We start from the raw sequence: 22,739 nt of genomic DNA, 5'->3' as shown, positions 1-22,739 counted from the left end.
GTCTATGTGACGCACACACGAAAAAAAAAAAAAATGCCGCACGAAAGAGATCACCTCACACTATAGGGGCGGCAGGAAGTTTTTTCCTCCCCCCAATCGGAAGCTCAACCGAGCTCAGGCAGTCACATTAAGAATGATTCAAACTAAATCTTATCCCACACCTTTTGTGCTTAACAAAATTGACCAGAACTTTCCCGCGGAATGTAAAAGTTGTGGACACACTCCGTATCTGTTTGATCATATGTTCTAGCTGTGCCCCAACCAAAGGGCTTCGGATCTCAACAGTGAGGAGGACTGGAGTCGGCGCATATCCAGCGAAGTCCTCCAAGATCAACTCCTGGCCGTCCGGAGAGCTCACGACAACGGGAAAGCCTTTGGCCTACCGGTGCCTACGTGGGCGGAGCCACCGACTTAGCCTGGGGGCTTGTGCCCTCGGTCCCTAGTTTCTCTGGACCAAAATAAAGTTCTTGCCATGCCATGCCATGCCACACGAAAGCGAAGCTGGCGGTTTCAGCACCAAATGCACATATAAAGAAACGGCAAACATATAGAACGCTTTCTAAAACAAAATAAAACAGTCTATGTGCATCAAAAACACCATAGAACACCACTAATTATCGTAATTATTACAAAACATATATATCCCGCTATTGCAATGACTCCGGCACTGGTGCCTTTAAGAGCTGTAGCTGCCGGTGGCGGTTTCGCCTCGTTGTCTTCAAGGGGCGTTAGGTTATTTTTTTTTTTTCCCTCGGCATTCAGGGCGCGCTCCCACACACAGTAAAGCGCCCCGTTTGCTCTCTGTTGGCGCAGGTGACCCGAGGTCGGGAGTGCAGCCTCCCCAGAAGCGCCACTGCCCCGAGTTGACGTGCCCGTCCGAGTGCGAGAAGGAGACGGCGACGCCCACTCATCGCTGCCAGTGGTGCCTGTGCCCTGCCATCACCGGTAAGCGAGAGCAAAAAAGGCAAAATACTACTGAGAGTGTGATGTAAGGTTCCTACGAATGGGGACGCGAGGGAACAGGCGCTACGCTCGCGTCTGGCCCCGGTTGCCGCGTTCTAATGGAGAATGAATGAAAAAGAAAGTTTGAAAAATCCTACTGCAAGCATCGCTAACACGGGAACAAGATTAAGGCAACACACGACACAGCGTCCGTGTTGTGCGGCGTTCATTTAATCTTCGTCCCGTATTCGCGCTATTTGCAGTAGTATGCGGTAATACCAACAAGCGTGGCTAACCACCATCCTGAAAAAAAAAAGAAAACAGAAAAATAAACCCACCGCACTTTAGTGTTGGTGCGCATTAGAGAAAATACGGAGGCCGCAGTGATTCCGGCTATCGGCCAGCCTGCTACGATATCGATTATGATCAGTGAAACATTTGTATGTTCAATGACCAGTTACACGTCAATCAATCAATCAATCAATCAATCAATCAATCAATCAATCAATCAATCAATCAATCAATCAATCAATCAATCAATCAATCAATCAATCAATCAATCAATCAACAGCGTCTCGCAACGTATACACGGAGAATGCTATCGCGCGAGCAGGTGCGTCGTGGTATATGCTCGCCTGCATCCGTTCGTGCGCGTGGCGACAGCAAACCTCGAAGTTACAGCACCAATTTCCCAATGATTAACCAGTCGTTAGGCACGGGTGGTTAAGCGGTGCCGTCGTCGGGCAAGCGGTCGTACTTTCGACTCCGTCGCGGCGGTCACATCTGCAAAGCAGACTCGATCATCCGGGCTTACAGCCTTCAGGAAAGCGCCATCCCCGCGGCATGAGATATGACCTGGCTTCGTGCGTCGCAAACGTCCACTTTTGCAGCCAAGCAGACCCTGGTGAAGTACGGGGAGCGACACTGTCCCCGCGCGCTGCTCAACATGGTGTTTCGGCAGGCTGACCCTCTCGCCAGGCACGTGCTCCATTTCCAGGAGCAAGTCCGCCACCAGGACGGCGCCGTCCAGCACCTTCGTGAGTGAACACGCCATCCGCACTGCCGTGCAAATTCTCGACACTATACGGCTATCCTCACCGCGCATGTCTGTAGTGCGTGTATATTCAGGCAATTATTGCGCGATGAGGACACCCGAACCTGATTTTTGTTCAATCATGGCGTATTGCTTTATAACGCGCATGCGCTTGCATTTATGTGCAAATAAAAAAGCCTGAGTGGCGAGAAGTCTTGCGCGTCCTTCACCACGGTGTCACCGGGCCTTTGGTGTGGTGCAATTTAGTCTCCCGCTTGGTCACTGGCTTCCTCGCAGAAGTATTCGGCGGATTCGTTTGTTGACACGCTGGTACTTTAATTAACGTCTTATTTAACCCTCCGACACTCCGATATGCTGTTTTTATGCATGCACTGGTTTATGAACACTTCAGCTAAGCTCGGAATGGTCAGTGAATTAAATGAATAAATTTTACTTATGCATGCATTTCCTTAAGGATGGGACAATACGAATACAAAGATACACCGCGGACAAGTCGCCATTGAGATTGCAAGTGATCTCTCTCTTTTCTTTCTTTTTTTTTTCGTGGCGTGAAGCAGTCGAATGAAAACCCATGGGAAGTTCGAACGAACTTTCTATTGTATAGCAAATAAGTGATTCCGGACTTGTTTTAAGAACACAGATTCAATATTCTATAAAAGATTGGGTGAAGAAAAATCGATATGCGAGTCATCTTTCCCAACCTACAGTGCTAGTCTGAACATTCCGAAAATTCAGTGTTCTCTTTCTTTCTTTCTTTCTTTCTTTCTTTCTTTCCTTCTTTCTTTCTTTTTTTTTCTTTTTGCTCTATACGAATAAGAGAAAAAGTGATCCTTTCTGCCCACTCAGGGAAAGGTACATGGCGGCAGCTCACAACGGTGAACTGCCTTTAGCATGACCCTTGGTTGAACCTCAGTTACAGTGGAACGTTCGTGCAAGATAACGCGCAAACATTCCTTGAACAAAACTTTACGATAAGGGCTCCTTTGCTTCGGTTTTTCGGCTTACCTTACACGCAGAGGGCTACAGTCGACATTTGCTTAGGTTAGCAACCTGGCAGCTCTTTCAAAAGCAGCCAGAATCAGTTCAACTGCATGTTAAAACTTAGGCCAGATCAAGCAGAATGTTTCATCTGCGCAATAGAAATAACACCTTCCTCACGTAATGTACAAAAATCCTGGCGCTCGTTGGCCGTACTTGGCCCTCGCGCCACAAAACACCAAATTTATCATCAAGTACAAAAAAAAAAAGAACGTTGTGTTCTTGGAATACTCATGTAGATGCTTTAAGATCGCTCGATTCGTTCAAAAAATTGGCAAAAATTGCCAGTACCGATTGCTGCCATCGATTAGCACGTCACCAAATTTGCGCTACAAGTATTGGCGATTGTGCCGGTTCTGGGCGCATAGGATAGGATAGATAAACTTTATTGAACGAATAATCAGAATAATCGCTAATGATCGGGACTCCTAGTCCAGGACTCCGCTGGCTCTTGCAATCTTCTCGGCTCTCTGTATCAGCTTGAGCTGGTCATCGAGGGCCGAAGGGACAGCAGTGCCTCCCATTGCTCCCTCGTGGAGTCCAATGTCGTGGAGTTATATGTTGTGTAGCGTGCACTCCCACGTAATGTGATATAGTATTGGTGTGGTGCCGCACAACGGGCATTCGTCCCTGTAGGCTGTGGGGTGTATGAGATGTACTGTAGTATGTGTAGGTTCGTGTAAGTGCCTGTCTGGATCCTACTCCAGGCAGCGACATCTTCTGTATTTAGATTTCGATGTCTTTCAGGGCGGGAGGTGTGAATGCAAATTAATGCTAATCAGAGTGCCTTTGTATCACACAATGAGCCACTGAGAGAATTCACTTAGAATGGCAGGAACACATTACATTACCATATTCAGCCGAGAATCTCTCATGAGAAAAAAATAAAAGAAATGCAAGAACTGCGAGAATTCCAAAAGCAACTCAGGGGCACCGAAAAAAAAAAGAAAGAAAAGAGCGTCCAGCTCTGATCACAACAAGCGGTAGTGGCCGCCCTACTGAGTGGCGGATTTCGATTGCATTCGCCACCACAACCATCTGGTCAGTTCGTATGTCTGATATGCTCCTACATTAGCTGTTGCTCACTTGTGCTGTAGGACGACGAGTGAATTATCAATTCAGCGCGATTTTGCATTCTATCGGTACTAGGAATCCCAACGAGATATGTGTATCTCGCGTCGTACACCAGTTCTACGTTGTAATTGAATGTATTGCTATAATGTAAGTGAGAGTTTCACGAACGCCGGCATTCGTAGCAAGCACCTTCGTGTACGAGGGTGAATGGTACCACTTTGTTTTAGCGACAATTCACATATAACTTATGAGTAATCTAAATGTGACCATCAAACAAGTCTTATTGCTGTACGTATGCAAGTTGTAGGATGTGTTCCGTAGTGCACAAGTGAAGTTAACTTTCTGAGGCTTGTTGTTGCTACATTACACAACGCTCATATTTCCAGCCCGAAATTGCGAATTAGGCAGATCTCGGCGTGGGCAAAGTTATTCGCTGAGGCATTCGGTTCATAAACAACAAAACACGTACGCAGCTACCTTTTGTTCGGGCCGTGGATACCTTTATCCTTGCCCACCGTGATGGCTTAGCGGTTAGGCCGTGGTGGCCTGATTTCAATGGCGGCGAAATTCAAGGACGTCCGTGTACTGTGCACTGGGTGAACGTTAAAGAAGCCCGTATTGTCAAAATTAATTCGGAGCCCCCCACTGCGGCGTGCCTCATAATCAGATCGTGGTTCTGGAACGTAAAACACCAAGAATTCATTTCAATTCAAACTTTGTTATTTTCGTTTCAGCAGCGTACCATTCCCATAGACATCGCCGCGTTGCTTCTCTAACGATCGCCGCATTAAAAAAAATGGTCTTGGCAACTGGCCCAACGTTCCACCACGAGCGCATTTAATTGAAACCCTTACAATATGAAACGGGGAGCAGAGAACTCAAAACTGTTTTTTTTTTTTCGGGCCACACGAGCCACTGGTTGTGCAAACGCGCTGATTTATAATGCGTGGACACGTCAACGTTCGACATATAATCTTAAATTTACTGCCGCGTTTCCGAATAATTTATCTAACCACGGTCTAACGATTTCTTTAAAGTTTTAACAAAAGCATGACGTCCTTCTTGGTGCATTGAGCTAAACGAAGAACCAACATTTGGAACAGGAAAACCGGATGACCCTGACGCCTGCAACCATTTATTTTTGTTAGCGAATCACATCATCCCTTCCCCGCGAAAAAATACCGTGACAAGGTGTATAAGCCACACGTCGGCGATATAGTTTCTGAGGAACAACATACTTTTCCGGATACTCGGAACATGAATTAATGCCAACGACCATACTCAGCTTACACTTGTACGGCCTAGTTTTTGCCCGTTTGCGTAAGTTTTCTTTCCTTTTCCTTGCCAGCGAGAAATGCGTGTGTTCTATTATTATTTACCGCTGCCACATGCTGCATGTGCTCATTTCACGTGTGCCTGACATACGCTATAGTCGTGTTGCAATCTTGGTGGCCAGTGCAACGCAAAGAATTTCATCAAACATTGTGCGTGATTCCGGGGCAGTTGCAACCAGCGGCAAGCCCGGGGAGCAGCACCCTCCCAAGCCAGAGTGTGTCACTCCCAAGTGTGAGAGCAAGGGCTGCAAGCTGGTGCCAGGAGACCACGAGTGCCCCAGCTGTGTCTGCACACCAGGTGGCGTGCTCTTTGATTTTGCCTGACCTCTCCCGTGCATGTCAGCACGACACCAAGTTATAGGCACGCTTACGACTGATTCCTTCATGTTTGACGGAATGCAGGGCTCCGCGGAACTTCCCTTGTGTCATTCGCGATGTAAGCTATAGACGCCTTTACTCAAAAGTCCAAGCAGTTGTCAGTTCAAACTTGGGCTACTTAAAAATTGTCACGTTAGCTGTGGTCAACTAAGAAAACAATGCATACAATAAGTTGCGGCGCGTGTGAAGCAAATATTGGCCTTTTTCCCGCTCACAGGAGCTGGATATACGGTTGATACATGTAAAGGTTAGTTTCAGTGGACGGCCGATCTTTGAGACGGAGTCACACAATTGAGTCAAGCGAAGAAGAAAGCCAAAGGGGCCGCGAGAACTGGAAACCTTCCCGTTCAATGAGTGGCACATTAAATAGCATGGACTCCAATCTTTAGCGAGCGATTCATGCGCAGACTATAGCATCCGCACTCACGCATATCTTAATTGCGAGCGCCGGACAGGTCACAGATACGCTACTTAATCACTGCAAGCATGAGCTCTTCCTCAGTAACTACGTCTCTGTAGCAAGGCTAGCTGGTCTAGTTTGTGTTTACGGAAGTAATGTCATCGTTGAGAGTTTCCTGTTTTCTTCGAAATTGCAGTGGATCAAGGTATCCAGGGATCGGAATAAAGCACTCACAATCTGCACGCGTTTTGACTTCCCGTATGCCAGTTCGCGAAGGTGCTTAGAGTGTCTTCAAAGCAGAACGACGAGTCTTCGTAAAGGAGCTGCTTTTGTAATCAGTCCCAGTCGCATGAGTAGATACAGCATCAACCATTTCTCTCCTTTTTATATTTTTGGACAGGCCCGCCCAGCTATAGCTTGGTTGCGGAATAAGCTCCCAGATATTTATTGTTCCACGTGAAATCGAGAGAAATGTTTCAACGAAAGACACCAAGAACGTAGAAAGTATACCGATTGGCCTTTTTGCTATACCCTGTCGTTTTCGTCATATAGTAAGCGACAACAATGACGACATACTAGGGCTCGCTGTCAGTAGTTGCTGCACCTGGAGAATCGTCACTGTACCGACACTGAAAGCGTCCTTCGCGCGAGTGTAGAAACAGGCACGTTGATAGGCCAATGAATCTAAAATGGGCCTTTCATTAAGCGAGCAGTTCATGAAAATCTGTCTACTTAGCGCTCGCCATTATGCTCCGCCTGTGCTCTTGACAAGAACTTAGGCCATTTAACTTGTGTTTGCAGACGCCTTACAGCATCTAGGGCTGTGTTGAGGAATGCTCTAAACGTGCGATACGACAAGCGACTTGAGCTGCAGGAGGCTCTCGGAGCCAGCATCCTGGCTCTGAAGAGCGCCCCACTAAGGCGCTTGTAGCATTCATGCGGTATACAGGCATCAATGAGACTCTGCAAATAGCTTTTTGTGGCATTGCATTTCGCGAGCGTGTACGTATTAACGTTTGTGTGTTTTTTTTTCTCTCACTTTCTATTATCCCTCACCATCTCGCCTGCAGTTGCGCATGCCAAGCTTAACGCTGCTAACCTCTCCAGATATAATTAAACTCTCTCTCTCTCTTTCTCTCTCTCTTTGCTCAGCGTTAAGCAAGTCTACGGTTTCTGCAGAACAAGGCCGATAAGTGAGGGACTTTTTGTCGAGGCCCAGCAACGAACTACCTTTTTTTTATATTTCTTCGCGCAGAGTCGGGGCACAAGAAGAAGGGGAACAAGACGAAAGCTTCCAAGGCGCACGTCGTCAACAAAAGGAATAGTTCACATAGCAAGGAGAGCTCGGAGGAAAGCCACGAGTCCAGTAAGAAACCCCGCAATACCACCATATGTTGATGTTATTACTGAGGCATGTGAAAACGGTTTGATAATGCCCTTTTAGAGCCTCGCATCATTCGATCGCACTTTGTCTATAAGCGGTGTTGGAAACTACACATCTACTTGCCGTGGTTGCTTAAAGGCTATGGTGTTGCCCTGCTAAGCACGAGGTCGCGGGATCAAATCCCGGCCTCGGCGTCCGCATTTCGATGTGGACGAAATTCAAAAAGGCCCGTGTCCCGTGCATTGGGGAAACGTTAAAGAACCCCAGGTAGAGAAATTTAAGATTACCATATATATATATTTATTTAGTTATTTATTTAGTTATTTCCGCTATGTCGTGCCCTAAGCGACTGCACGTTATAAGGCCGCTAGATAGGTATCAAGGCAGAGCCATCTTTCCTTTCCCGCTCTCCTTCCAAAGGTTTCGAAATTCTCGACACGTATGGAAAAACAAATAGCTTCATAGTTTGTGTCGTACTACGTTTATTGTCAATACTGGTTTTGAAACTGTATTCTGTGCAGTAAATCCTTATTCCCCCGTATGCTGGCGTTAAGCATGCTAAGCGAGAAAAAAAAATTCTGGAACATTAAAAAAATTTCATTTACCACCACCGCTAACAAGCCGAAATGCCACATGACCACACTAAGTCAATCACGCACGGTCAATGGCGGGAGAGCGTGAGGATCAAGAAAATGGCGGCAAGATGAAAGAATGGCGCTACCTTGAAACTTCTTATCTATAGGGACCTTATTACACGCCAGCGCTGCACACCTGATGTACGCTCCAAAGGCTCAGATAAAACAGATGACGAATTCGCGAAGCTAGTTTTTGTTCGTGAGTGCCGTGTGCCATCGTTATTAATGTGATAGGCATCACGACTGGCTGGCATTCGCTATTGGGAAGAGTTCTCTAGTGCGAGGACTTTCTCGTGAATACGTGCTCTGAATTTTACGCCAGCACTCCAGTGTGACTGAGCTAGTGAAGTGAGCTCAAGCAGAACGGAGAACAGGGAACGTTCTGCTAAAAAAAGTTATAGTCATTTATAGTTATGGTCAGTTATAGTATTTGCCTCTGGCGAACTTTCGTTGTTTCGAGATAATGATGTGGCACTTTTTCGCCATCCACGCAGACAGCCAAGAGAGCAACGAGAAGCGAACTCCCCGAAACAGAAGGGACCACACCAAGGCCGGCCACAAGGACGGACACAAGAACGGTCACAAGCATGCCAACCACACGGCGACCCACGTGAACGGCACGGAGCCTAGACCAGCGCTTCGTGAGTTCACGTAACGATGCGTCTAACGAGGCACCTCCAATATACGAGGTGAAACCAGACGAAATGCGCGAGACAAGAGGAAGTAGCACGTGGGACACAGGCACACATTTCCCAAGAAAGGTGTTCGGTTCACAGACATGAGCATGTAGCGTTGCCGACGTCATGGAAAACATTGCGCATGCCCTTCATTCTATTTGTGCGCATCATTCTTAGTCAAGAAATCAGCGCCAGCTGATGACCACCTTCATCAGAGACCCCCTTGTTCTAACGTTGCAGGTGTACACCATCTCTTAAGCCAAAAGGACAGAAATGATGCACAGGAAGACGGAAGCATGAGTTGAAGAGCATTAAAATGAAGGAATGCCTAAACCTACGCTCCAGATTAAAGCTCCTTTTCTTCACCAACTGTTAATCATTCTATGAGACATGGTACAAACAAAACGTGAGAGAAAAGCACAATGGGCATTCTAGCTATGTAATAATGAGCAGAAAACTCTCCATCACGCGACGGCTAAAGTCGCTTTCAGCTAAGAACTGGCTACCATAGTATAGCGCAAGTGGCCTTGGCACGGCGCACTTGATCGTACAGCGGCTGTATACACTTGTTTACCACGCGCACGCGTTACGCAGCCGTGCACACGGCCGTTCAGTGCGTGGTCCCGGTGTGCGAGCCGTACTGCAAGTACCGTCAGGCCGAGCACGGCTGCCTGGTATGCGAGTGCCCGGATGTGTGCCCCGACATGGTGTGCGGAGGAGGCTGCCAGCCGTACTTCACCAATGCCAGCAAGTGCCAGCAGTGCCTCTGCGCCCCGAACATCCGTAAGAGTTCTTTGCATCCTTATACGTCATACGTTCGGGAAGCACCGCTCTTGTTGATTCCTGCCGCTGCGATGCGCCCGACCGTGGTCCCACGATCTCGCTCGAAGTTGACCGCTTAGAATAACCGCCACTAGCATTAACGCCAGACATTGCAGTTCGCGTCCACCTCCAGTCTGGATGAACTCGTATTTCCTTTTTCCCTCTTTTATTACCTTTTTATCCCATCTTCCCCCTCCCCAGTGTAGTATAGACAACAGGGATCGGCCCTGGTGAGCTTATCTGCCTTCCTTTATATCGGATATTTTCTTTTTGAGTTGCCGCGGTGCCGATTCTAGCATGGAAAAAAATTAGGGATGAATAAATTTGAAGGTGGGACCAGCATAAATTAAGTGAACTGTACTGTTCTCTCTAGTATTGGTGAGTTGATGGTACGCTAGGCCTGGCGAGGTTGGCGGATTGCATATATGAATTTCCCTTGAAGTGTTGGACTGCTAAAATTCGAGGTCGCGGGATCGAATCTCGGCCACGGGGCGAAATGCGAAAACACCTGTGTATTTATATTTAGGTGCACGTTAAAGAATCCCAGGTGGTCGAAATTTCCGGAGTACCCCACTACGGCGTGCCTCATAATCAGAAAGTGTTTTTGGCACGTAAAACCCCATAAAAAAGTTTCCCTTGAAAGTAGCTTGCGAACCGAGTACTCACTGAGCCTCATTCATAGAATGAGGCTCAGTGCGTACAGTACGTACTCAGTTTCAAACTAGGGGCGCTATAACGTAAAACTATTCCAAACTTTTCTATTCCAATTCTGCTATCAGCCCTCCACGATTGGTCAAAAACTTTTTTCGACCACCCCCACTTCACCTGTCTGTCACGCGACGTCACGAAAACCGCGATACCTCCCCATCTGATATGATGTGTACACACTGATTATTCATGATTTGACAGAAAAAAGAAAAACAGTTATTTCTGATTCGACCCCTTTTCGCCATTAGCCCTCGGCTATTGGTAAAAAGTTTTCGGGCTGCACCCACTTCACTTGCCTCTCACGCGACGTCACAAAACCGCAAGAACTCACCGCGTCAAAGTGACGTGCACGCGATAAAGATGCATTAATATGCCGAACAAAACTGAATTTTCTTCGGAATAGCCGCAGGCTGCCCCGTTCCGAAAGGAATAGAAGATGGCTGCCGCCGATCGCTCAGACGCTGGCTACTCGCACCTGCCGCAGAGCATGGGTGTATTTGCGTATAATAAAGCTTTTTGCGTGGCCGTGTAACGTTTTCGAGCACTTTCGGCACGTTTACCCCCTCATTCTACCAACTCTCCTTTGCTGAGGGTCCGTTTTAGCGTCATTCTTGAGCTTCCGTTGCATGCCACCGTGATTTTCGACCAGCCACCGCAAGCTAAGTAAGGGAAAGCCGACCAATCGTAGACGCCGGCACCACCCTCTTCGTCCGATTATCGACTTTCAGTGCAGTGGCTCGGCCCCATCGAATCCCTCTCCACTTGAGCGTTCTCCTCGCCTCTTGTCAGCCAATTAGATACGACAAGCCGCTCAGTGTAGGCAATGTTATTCGTTTTTCAAGCAAACAAAAGTGACCTCCTATGAACGAGGAGAGCGTTTGATTGGTCTGTTCAGACAACCCTGCGGGTGACCGCCCGGTGCTTGCGTTGGCGGTTACGCAAATTTGACGTCAGGAGATTGGAATAGAAATATATTGGAATAGTTTTACGTTATAGGGCCCTAGGTCTCATTCTTAGACTCGAGAGCTTGTGCTGGATCGCGGAAGCAATAGCAGCGCTTTCTTTTCTGCTTGGTGGCAGCGCATGGGCTGAACTTCGATGTCTTCAAAAGAAACGTTGTTTTAGAGGACAGTAAAAGAGACATACTGAATACATATGGGTTGTTCGATTACCATTCTATAAACATCACAACGTTTCATTTATGTCGACGTCTGATGATTTTAGATGCAGGAAAAATCATGACTCGGGGGGCTGCACACTTCTTCAGCAAATCAAAATGTCCGCCATGAACGGGCTGTGAACGGGCGATGAACGTAGGAAAACTACGATGCGCCGGCAATCTCGGAGCTCACGCTCTGCTGGTGATTGCTTCATGCTTCGAGCCAGGAAGCTTCCGAGAAAGGGGCAGCACGCCACTGTAAACAGCGCCAAGAGAGCGGCGAGGAAAATTAAGACGTCATGATATTTTACGTTGCGAATATCCAGTATAGAATCGATAAAAAATTTATTTCTGCTGAAATGCAACGTGATTAACTTATCTATTCGCAGTTAATTGCTGCAATGTTTCGATTTCGGACGTGACATTAAGCGGTGCGAAAGACTGTACCGTATTTTCACAGTGAACGGCAAGGTGGCGGTGTCAAGCGTCTCCCATACTTGCGTGATTTTTCTCACCTTACGAAGGCTCAGTTCGCCGTAAATATAGTTCTCCGCGCAACTTCGAAAGCCGTCAATCACTCTAGTTTCGCTCAATATTTGCGACAGCCTACCCTGAAAGTAAACCAACCAGAGCCTGTTTTGGTCGTGCTGCTACACGGCGCCCTCACCTCATATTTTGGCACGCTTGCGTTGACCGCAGTTATCAAACAAGCCCAACCTATGCTGGACCTAAGAAGAGTAACTGTGTAGTGGAAATGATGGTCTTAAAATTTGAAGTTTTACGTACTGGGATTCAGTGATCACTACAGGAGATGATGGAAATGTTCACCACCGGCTTGAAGACATGTCTGCAAGTGACGCAACGTATCGTTAAATACTCGGTGGAGTTGCCAGAGTTATTTAACTGCACAATGTGCTGGGTAATGGATGCCTCTATATATATAGCCCCCGCAGTGTGTGATGACGCGTTTTCTTGCACCCGGTCCTTTGAGAGCAATCCAAGGACGTTACCGGACGAACTACAGTTCTTGCTGCAAGATATCGCGCGTGAAACAGCGATGCCATTCACAATCATTATCATAATTCTTTGTTTATTTTCTCAATACACATTTACTTTTCGGACACCCTTTAGCTCTGTTGAACCTCGCGGGATTCGTTCACCGGCAACCCTTGGCTGCTTTCCCACTAGCGTCATTTGAGAAACCAAGCTGCTCTCCTAAAAGCACTGAGAGGAGCTGGAATCTCGAAAGTCTCTTAGACTGAGTCCGTATTCGTAACGCGTTTCTTCGCAAAACGGCGCGCCGCAAATGATGGCCCCATTTCCTGGCGCCCATGGTCGTCTTGCGCAGGCCGGGAGAAGCTTGCCGACGTGTTCGCGTCGTTCTGTTCGGAGCACACGCTGCACCGGATGGTGGCCGACTTCGACGACTTCCGGGACACCCTGCTGCGACTGCAGCACCGCAGCCTCGAGCTGCAAGAACTCCTCGGCCGCGTCGAGCACGCTCGAGGCATTCACGGTGTGTATATGCTATACCCGCAGAGTTTCCTATACTATGATTGCGAGAGGGAACCCTGGCGCTGCGTTCATTCTACAACTGTGCGAATGGCGGTTAATACATGGAGTTGTCTGCATTTCCGTGCTTGTGGCTTGAAACGTTCTTGCGGCTTTGTTTACGACGCTTTGTCCGCCTTCATTGGCCTCAATTTCGAAGTGATCGTATTTTTTTTTTACTTAACGCAGAAGGCAACAATTCTTTGCTCACGCGCATTATCACTGCGAGTTGTTGCGTTTGTAGCGCAACAATTTGGAGGAAATTGACCAAATTGTGAAGTCACAAAGCCATTTGTAGCCAGGAGGACGAGCATTAGGAAATTTCATGTACTAACCGTCATTCCCATGCCGAGGTTATCTAGCCACCATACCGGGGTACCATTCTGGACAATGTACAATACCGACATATTGTCAAACTGCAATAGCGACATATTGAGCCAATCAAAGAAGCCGTAGCTGGCCTCTGGGCCAATCAGAGCTCACCAGACCGAAAATTCGACAATGTGGCGGAATTCGGCAATTTCCAGAATAGCCCCCCTAGCTAAACCACCGTGCTTGCATCTCCCGTAGACACCAGCGTCACAGTACCCTATAATAATTATTGTAGGACACTATGACATTGCCTTGGTAGTGGAAAATCAACGAAGTGTCGTAGCCACTTTCCTGACATGCAAACACCGCTAAAGAAACGCAAAAAGTCATATATGGCATGTTAAAGCTATATGTCGTCTGATTATAGGTGTAAAGCTACGTAAAATAAAGTAAGTGTAGGTATGCCAAAAAAGCATGCACCACGCATTGGTACGAACTGCACGATAAAACGGCACACATGGGAAGAAAGGGATAAAATAGCAGAAACTTGCTCACGAAGAAAAATTCGCACCCTTTGTGACTTAGCCTATCCCGATACGATTGAATCGGCGTCTATAACAAACAAACAAACAAACAAACAAACAAACAAACAAACAAACAAACAATGCACGCAACATAGATAATTTTAGTTTGAGAATAACACAAGTCCCAAAGGGTTTTAAAAATTTTTTAGTACGACTAAGCTTATTTCAAAGAAAAAGCGCTGAATAAACATACAGAGCGTTATGTTGTACACGATGCTCAAAGATGCGGGTCGAACAAAAACACCATGATTCACGTTCTTGTATAGCATGTGAAACATAAATACACATCTTCGTTGCTTGAAAGATTTAGTGAAGGGCGGCTAACGCACACTTCTCCCCTCCTACTGTTAGGACGTCCCTCTATAATCCTACCCCCCGCCCCGAATCTTCTCTGACTTGAGAAAACAGCTGCATTCCGCAAATAAGGGGTCGAATTCGCGAAGCTTTTAGTTCGCAAGCACTGTTTGCCATTGACCGGGTGCACTCCTTCTTTAATACGCCCAACATGACGATCGAAGGACATCTGGTCTTGCAAACAGTTCTAGCGTAAGAGCTTTTTCGTCAGTATACGGACCCTTTCTAGCACTCACAATCTCTGCAAGTGCGCTGGCGAGTGTAATCGCGACACTCCCGAAAACGAGTGATAGCGCTCTATTATTCATATACCAACTTGTCCAGCCGCCAACCCTTTTGAAGCATGTATAAGCCTCACAACGGGATGCTTAGGTCTACGCACCTAAAGAAACTCCTTAGTGCTTGCTGAAAAGGTTAGCTACTGTCTGTCACATACGTTCTTGCTGGCTTCTGGCAACCTTGGATCCTAAATTTAAATGAACACTGTCTAAAATTTCGCAATTATAAAAAGCTGGTAAACAGCATCTTTGTAATACAGGATACGGCAGACCTGCCGTGAGCTGAAGCTTGGTAAATTAGAAAGGATGACAAGATGTGAGACGGCTGGCAATGTCACCTCGATGTTGTCGCACCATCTCACAATGACCGATTCGGCCTCATATGCTCAGGGCTAATTAGTTGTTTATAACAATAAGAATAACATTTGAGGTGAAAGAAGGCAAACTCAACACGACTACTTTACGAAACATATTGCACGAAACTATCCTAAATACAAAAAAGAAATACTCCGTAATATTTCTGACGTCAAGCTTATGTCATAAGCGCAGAGGGACGGTCGTAAAATTCAAAAATTGAAATAAGGGCTTATTATGTCGTCTAATATTGCAGCTTTTCGCGCCGTAGGAGTGCGTACAGAGTTTTGAAAGCATGCTCTATTAGTTTTGACTCGCTAAATCTTTCTATATAGCGTTCGTTTCCCTAAAATGCCCGGTAAAATAAATGAAGTAAGCTAAAGAAGGAGAGAAAGAATAAGGTGAGGAGGCCTTTTTTCTCGTCTATGCATGCGGGGGGGACACTTGCCAAAATTGGTACGCACACGCGGCAGCACATGGTGGTCACACGAACAAGCACCACGGCCACGTTCAGATCAACTGCATGTATCGCTCCGTGTTTTAACGTTACGAATTCTTTCACTTGAAAATAGTGCCAGATAACACGCAGCATAGATGAGAGAGAAGGAACGCAGGCAGCAATAAGTGTAAGTTTAACGCTCGAGTGCGCAGAAGCAAACACTTTAAAGACAGTGCAGTCAAACTAGTATTTATTTATTTATTTATTTATTTATTTATTTATTTTTGAAGAGGGAGCGTCGCGTTACTAGCGGCGGCAGACGTAAGTAAATGCGTGATAATCACTGATTAACTAAATCATTGAATAATACTTACACAATAAGCTTTACCTACATATTAATAAAAATGAATTGTTATCACAACTTTACTGACGTTCGTCACAGCTGGTAGGGCGTAGCCGAAAAAAAGAAATGAACAGAGTGTTGTATCCGCAGCGCTGTATAAAAGCTTTTGGCTTATTCCATTTGAAGCAGATGCTATATGCTATATTGTAGCGTGGTCACTGCACAATGCGCCTTACATATTTTTTTCCTGATGTGTACGCTACAGGAGCGGTGCCGGAAGAAGTTAGGACGAGCTTCGGAAGGCATCCCCACAATCATCCCCAGCCTCTTCATCATCAAGCGGAGCACCATTCGAAGCACGGACATACTCATCATTCCAAGCCTGGCGAAAGACACCACAATTGAGCGCTTCTTTTTTTCTAACCGCGTTCCGTGCCCACGGGCGACGTAACGCAATTAATAAAGGCCTTTCGCAGGTACCAACGACACGAGTATACTTTGCCTTCAACTCAAAAGCCCTTTTATGGCTAAACGACACGCAAGTTCATAGGAAGATGGAGGCTCGATGGTGGCGCACTCTACCCCTGGCACTTTTGCGCCGGAGTTCTCGTCGCATACCTCCGATACAATTCTCGCCCCCAGTGGCTCCTGATCACTGTGTCTAGCTGCACGGTCCCTGTAACGTCTATAACTGAGAACGGATGTCGAAAGCAGCGTCGAGTTGTCGCCGATACCTCACCTTCGAAGCGTCAAGGCAAAGCTAACAGGCCTAAGTATATAGCAAACTCAAGAACCGAGCAGGAGCACAAATGACGGCTCGAAAGGTTCGAAGCGGGCGCCTCTCCCTTCGAATGGAGCGACGCCCTGTTTCCCATCTCGAGGCTTATCGTACGTACCATATAGCGTTCAACACACATCCCTAATATAGCGTATACGCCCGCAAGAACCCCAGCACAGATTACGTGCAGTACACAGCGCCTAACGCCAATGCAGATTTATTGGAGAGCTTTAGAATAAGGGCCCCGAATGCTTTGACTTCTGCTTAATATCTTCTGTTGCTCCTTAACCTAAAATTTCACCTTCACTTTAAAAAAAAATGTTGGCGGGGAGACAGGGATGTAAGCCAATAAAAAGTCAGACTGGCTACCTTGTACAGAGGAGCTGGAGGAATGCACAGCAGGTATACATATATGATCTTTTTCTATCAATAAACATTTTCTCTCCCTCTATCACCGCTTCGGTCCAGGCATAGCACAAGAGAAAGAAGCCCTCCACTATTTTGGCCGATCAGTGGCAAATTTTGACGCTTTTTGTACAGTATAATGTTCTGCAATATATGAAGCAGTCACGCGGTTCACGAGGGCCATGGTACGCTTACACCAACCTCTGATTGTGGTTTGAGTCGACATGCAAAGAACTTGTTACGCGATGAGCTCATCGATTTTCCCAAGTCCTTAATGCATTCGTTGTAAATCCTGCACCGAATTGCTTCAATATTCACTTATCTATGTATACGTTATTTTTCTTTTCTTGAGTCCTTCTACGTGTTGCTGAACTAGCTTCAATTGCTTCGACTTACAAGAGCCGAACTCTTGTTTCTGTTTGAAAGACGATAGTCATCCCGCAAGAGTCGAATTCACGATGGTTATCGCACATAAGTGCTCTTTGTTAGTGGCCGGCCACCTTCAGCAGAGTGGCAGGCCTTTGCTTTTACGAACGATTCAACAGCACGCGAAATTTTTCGTGAATACGGGACAAATCGTTGCAGGCACTGGAACGCTGTGGGTGGCAGTTAAACGCGACAATGAAAAAAAAAATCTGTGTAAGCAGAGAGATTCATTGCGTGATGAATAATAAAACCAAAACAGTTTTCAGAAAAAAATGTTAGTGAATGGGCACCTCCCGTTCTGGTCCATTTAGATCCTTCTGCGCCTACCGAAGTCCGTACTGATGCCAGCGGTCACAGAATTGGCGCAGTACTGGCACAACGCCAGCGTGGCCACGACCGTGTTATCGCTTACGCCAGCAGGCTCCTCTCACCCGCGAAGCGCAACTATTCCATCACTGAGCGTGAGTGTCTGGCCCTAGTTTGGGCGGTTGCGAAATTCCGCCCATACTTATATGGCCGGCACTTTTCCGTTGTCACAGACCATCACGCGCTTTGCTGGTTATGCTCACTGAAAGATCCTACAGGAAGACTTGGTCGCTGGGCCTTACGCCTCCAAGAATATTCGTATACTGTCACCTATAAATCTGGCCGACTACACAAGGACGCTGACTGCCTGTCTCGCTACCCGGTTGACGCGCCTGACGACGCCGACAGTAGTAGCACCAACGGCATTTTCTCTGTGCCTGCCTTCGCTAACATCGCCGATGAGCAGTACCGAGACCTATCGCTGCGAGCACTTATCGAGCGTCTGCGCTCTACACCTACCGACGCATCCGTTCGCCGATATGTCCTCCAGGGCGGCATTCTGTATCGAAGGAACTTCCTCCCTGATGGTTCTGATCTTCTTCTTGTCGTGCCAAAACAGCTACGACAGACTGTGCTCTTTGAGATGCATGACGCACCCACTGCAGGACATCTTGGGGTAACCCGCACGTACGACCGCGTCCGCCACCGCTTCTATTGGCCTGGTCTCGCTCGCTCCGTTCGACGCTATGTTGCTGCCTGTGATCCCTGCCAGCGTCGGAAAACACCTCAGGTGCTACCTGCCGCTCATTTCCAGCCGATCACCGTCCCTGTGGAACCGTTCTTTCGTGTTGGATTAGACCTGCTCGGTCCCTTTCCCACGTCATCACCTGGGAACAAATGGGTAGCCGTCGCGACTGATTACGCCACCCGATACGCTATCACTCGGGCTCTCCCTACCAGTTGCGCCACTGACGTCGCGGACTTTCTCTTGCGTGACATTATCTTGCTTCATGGCGCCCCGCCACAGCTGCTTACTGACCGTGGTCGAAACTTCCTCCCGAAAGTTATCGCTGACATTGTGCGTTCCTGCTCCATTCAACACAAACTGACTACCTAATGCCATCCTGAAACCAATGGCCTGACAGAGCGGTTAAACCGTACTCTGTCCATGTACGTTTCCAAAGACCACCACGACTGGGACACTGCCCTTCCTTACGTAACCTTTGCGTACAATTCTTCCCGGCACGACACCGCCGGATTTTCTTCATTTTATCTGCTGTACGGTCGCGAACCTACCTTGCCCCTAGACACGGCACTTCCTCCTGCTGCGATTTCAACAAGCGAGTATGCGCGCGACGCCATCGCCCTCGCCGACCATGCACGCCAGCTTGCCCGTGCTCGACTGACGGCCTCACAAACCACTCAGCAGTGTCAGTACAACGCCCGCCATCGTGACGTACAGTTTTCGCCTGGTGCGCTCCTGCTCCTGTGGTCGCCCTCCCGTCACGTCGGACTTTCAGAGAAGCTCCTTTCGCGATACACAGGGCCCTACCGCGTGCAGCGCCAGGTGACGCCTGTGACTTACGAAATTGCTCCTGTGCGTTCAACCTCGTCCTCTCCTCTGGCATCTAGTGATGTCGTGCATATCAGTATTCTCAAGGCCTACTACACTGCTTCCGAGTCTGATCTTCAGTCGCTCCGGGACGGCGCTTTTGCAGCCGGGGGTAGTGATACGGAACAATATGTGCGATCACGAAAAGGCGAGCAGTGTGAAGACGACGACGACGATTAGAAGCTAGCGCGGGCTGTTGCCTCTTGGCCAAGCGCTGCGTATCTTCTTGTAAATATACTTGTACATAGCTTTTCGTCTGCGTCTTCCTACGTAACAATATGGTATCGATAAATTCGAAATGACGTTATCTCGCCGTAAAATGATTGTGCAGCCACATTTATTAGAGGAATCGTGAGAATTCCCACTCGGCTATTGTCAATACATGCCGCATCTCAAAGTGCACTATTTTAATTAAGGTAATCGAGAGATAGACATCTTAGTTTCCAATGCAAAAAGCTGCAGTTGTAGTATTATGTTTGAATGTTAAACAGTCAAGAGACAAAAGATGGATCACGGGCTCCTTCGCAGAATCTCTTCTACGACGACAAATAGAAGAAATCATGCGTCATTCCTTTTCTTTCTTTGTTATATGCATGTCAGGTTAAGTAACATGAGCTGCAAATGAAAAGTACTCTGTATTGTTTTTTTATCACAGTAGTTTCTGCAAATGAGATATAAGTGTCATTAGAAAAGTTATATTTGTGTCTACAAATAGTACGGATGATTTTGTAGATTAATATGCAGACAGCACTTGGAGAGGCGGGTGGAAAGTTGGAACAGCTGCAACAGATAGACATTTGTTGCACATAACAGCGAAGAACGAACCCCGTTCGCTATCCAAGCATGCGTTGAGCATGCTTCGGAAGGTGGTTATTTGTGGCACAATGGCTGCACTATATGTGTGTTGTCGGTGGCGTTACATGGGCGCTCTCCTTGCCACCGTGTCTTACCCTTATGCAGGAGCTAACCGGTAACTCGAGCGCCACTTCCCCCACCCCCAGTGTAGGGCAGCAAACCGGGTGCTCGTCTGGTTGACCTCCCTGCCTTTCCTGTCCTTGCTCTCTCTCTCTCTCTCGCTTCCTCAAGGATCAGTTCGGTACTCCGTGCCGTGTCTGCGACCAGTGGCGTAGCGTCCGAAACGACAGTGTCTGCGTCTTCGATCGGAGGCACAGCGCGCCAACGACACTGTCCGTGTCCTCTTCCTGTCCGTGTCAGAACGTTCTGCTGGAAACCAATTCTGCTGCGTAATTGCCAACGAGTCTGAATGCTCACCACTGGGCATTTCATCTTGTTGGACCTTCAGGATCGTTGAGCAGTCGGGCCGCAAGCATTAACAGCTTGGCTGTTAAAGATGCCAGTCTCACCCAAAGGCGAAACGTGAAAGCGATAGCAAGGTTTACCGTTGCGTTGGAGGCGTCTCAGAAAGCTGGCGTGGTGAAAAGCACAGCAAACGGCTCTGCAGGCGTTGCATTTTAATGGCGCATGATGAGGAGAACTTCAGCAAGACCGTCGGCGTTCGTCAGCGACCAAAGGAACGATTAGGTAGATTTACCTTGGCGTTTATTGTACCTTCTTCTCAGACCAGTGCATGCTTCACGGCGTGGTTTGCACACAGCTGATCAGCAGGAATATTAACGTGTATGCGCGTACAGATCTTGCCCGCAGCGGAAGCCAAAACGCGTTGCCGTGGCTCTGGAAAAGCCGACGGGGGTGTGCATTTGGCTTCGTCGCTTTTGCAACCAAACGCGTTGTGCGTGTCTGGAGAACTAACTCTCCCTGCCCGGGCCGCGCATGCGCGTCGTCATCGTGACAGCACACCAACGGCGACGGCGCACATGCAGATCGAGCGTAAGTATAATTTGTATCGCAACAAAATTGGAGCGCGAAAACATTGAACGTGATTAACGAGGTTAACCCCCGTATTCTGGAATGCATCTCAACTCAAAGCTAGTGCTTGACTGGACAACTAAATTATGCCTGGCGAGAACGTTTCTTCCGGCGCGTTTGCGATTGGCGACATTTCGATCAAGTCAAGCGTGCGCTTCGGCACAACGGCGGCGGTGGAGTCGACGGTATGAACGCTAAAGGTCCATCAGAAGCAGACCGACGTGTACTGTTGTGCGTGACCACCTCTGATGCGTTGTTGGGAAGGACGCGGAATGAGCGTTTTCCCGCATTAGTCAGGAATTGACGCCGGCGCAAAAGCCTTGCACCGCGCCACCCGGGGCGAGGCAACCGAACTAGCGCCCACCGCCATTGATAGGGTGCCTCTATATGGCAGCGCCGCCGTTTTGGCACTATCCAGACACCCAATATACGCCAACGACTCCTTCCAGCGACTCCCTTCGTGAGGGGAAGAAACGTGTGACGGCGGTGACGCCAACGCATGCATGCATGAAGACGGACCGGACCGGCCAGCCTGCGTCGTCAAGGCGTACGGGACAGACCAGCCCATTGTCAGATGGTGAGAGGCCACCATGCAGTCAACCTAGCCATTCTGGTGGGCTCTGACAACTATTTGTCAGCCTACAGGTCAGCTGTTCTTCAGATTTTCTCAAACTATCGGCTGTATACATGCAAATAGTATGTTAATCTTCTCCAACTGCGAGACCTTGTCTGTCTAACCGACCACTTTAGAGGGAAATATTAACTATGGATCGTCGACACGCTGCAAGTTGAGCCCTAAGAAACGGGCACCCTTCTGGACTTCATGACAATACCCTCTAAGCACCCAGTCTTATACAGCACGAGTCTTAGGTGAACCTTCCCAACGCCATGCACAGTAAAACGCGTAACACTTTTTCCAGTACACGCAACTCACGACACTTCGGTGCAAAGAAAATGAGGAAACTCCACCATAGTCGTACGTGGCGCTGAACTACATGCATTATTGCTGTGTATAAGAGAGAAAACAAGGGAGAGAAAGGGAAAGAGAGCGCTCGACGTCACTCTCAAACGCCTGCCTACGACTATAGCTTTTCGGGTGTGGCGCGGAGGCTGCGAATGGCGTAGGGCACCTTCATAAAATGCGCGTTCAAACCCTGTAGGCGGGTGCATAAGACTTCCTAGACTGATATAACGTCACTGGAACTATAGATTGGTGGAACGCCTAACGCCACTTGGAGCACAAGGCACAATGCGAGTATACCACCCTCGTGAGAACAAGACGATATAATGGGATAGCATAACTCGAACACAAGCAACGCGACAAGATAGACGCAAGACATAATGGATGATGCGTCTATACTTCAGCAACACACATGGCGGCCCAGACGCAACAACTTCTGAGTGGTGCGTCTTACTGGAAGGTCTTACACTCGAACTGTTTGTAAGAACAAACAAATTCCAGCGAATTCTGATGCTGGACAAATTATCAGTAAAGGCGGGCGGTC

General features: G+C 47.8%; 1 protein-coding gene across 1 annotated transcript in view; it reads left to right on the top strand.

Annotated features, from left to right (window-relative positions):
- Positions 1 to 16,306, top strand: part of LOC126521969 (uncharacterized) — a 26,238-nt gene extending 9,932 nt beyond the window's left edge. The window contains exons 3-10 of the mRNA XM_050170730.3: positions 814 to 945; positions 1,833 to 1,979; positions 5,612 to 5,740; positions 7,476 to 7,586; positions 8,734 to 8,880; positions 9,511 to 9,699; positions 12,954 to 13,121; positions 16,086 to 16,306. Coding sequence (XP_050026687.2) covers positions 814 to 945; positions 1,833 to 1,979; positions 5,612 to 5,740; positions 7,476 to 7,586; positions 8,734 to 8,880; positions 9,511 to 9,699; positions 12,954 to 13,121; positions 16,086 to 16,225 — 1,163 coding nt within the window. The 3' untranslated portion in view covers positions 16,226 to 16,306. The remainder of the gene's footprint in view (positions 1 to 813; positions 946 to 1,832; positions 1,980 to 5,611; positions 5,741 to 7,475; positions 7,587 to 8,733; positions 8,881 to 9,510; positions 9,700 to 12,953; positions 13,122 to 16,085) is intronic.
- Positions 16,307 to 22,739: the final 6,433 nt, after the last annotated feature.

The sequence above is a fragment of the Dermacentor andersoni genome, chromosome 6, assembly GCF_023375885.2.
Source record: "Dermacentor andersoni chromosome 6, qqDerAnde1_hic_scaffold, whole genome shotgun sequence".
Classification (NCBI taxonomy): Eukaryota; Metazoa; Arthropoda; class Arachnida; order Ixodida; family Ixodidae; genus Dermacentor; species Dermacentor andersoni.
This window is presented reverse-complemented; position numbering and strand designations above follow the sequence as displayed.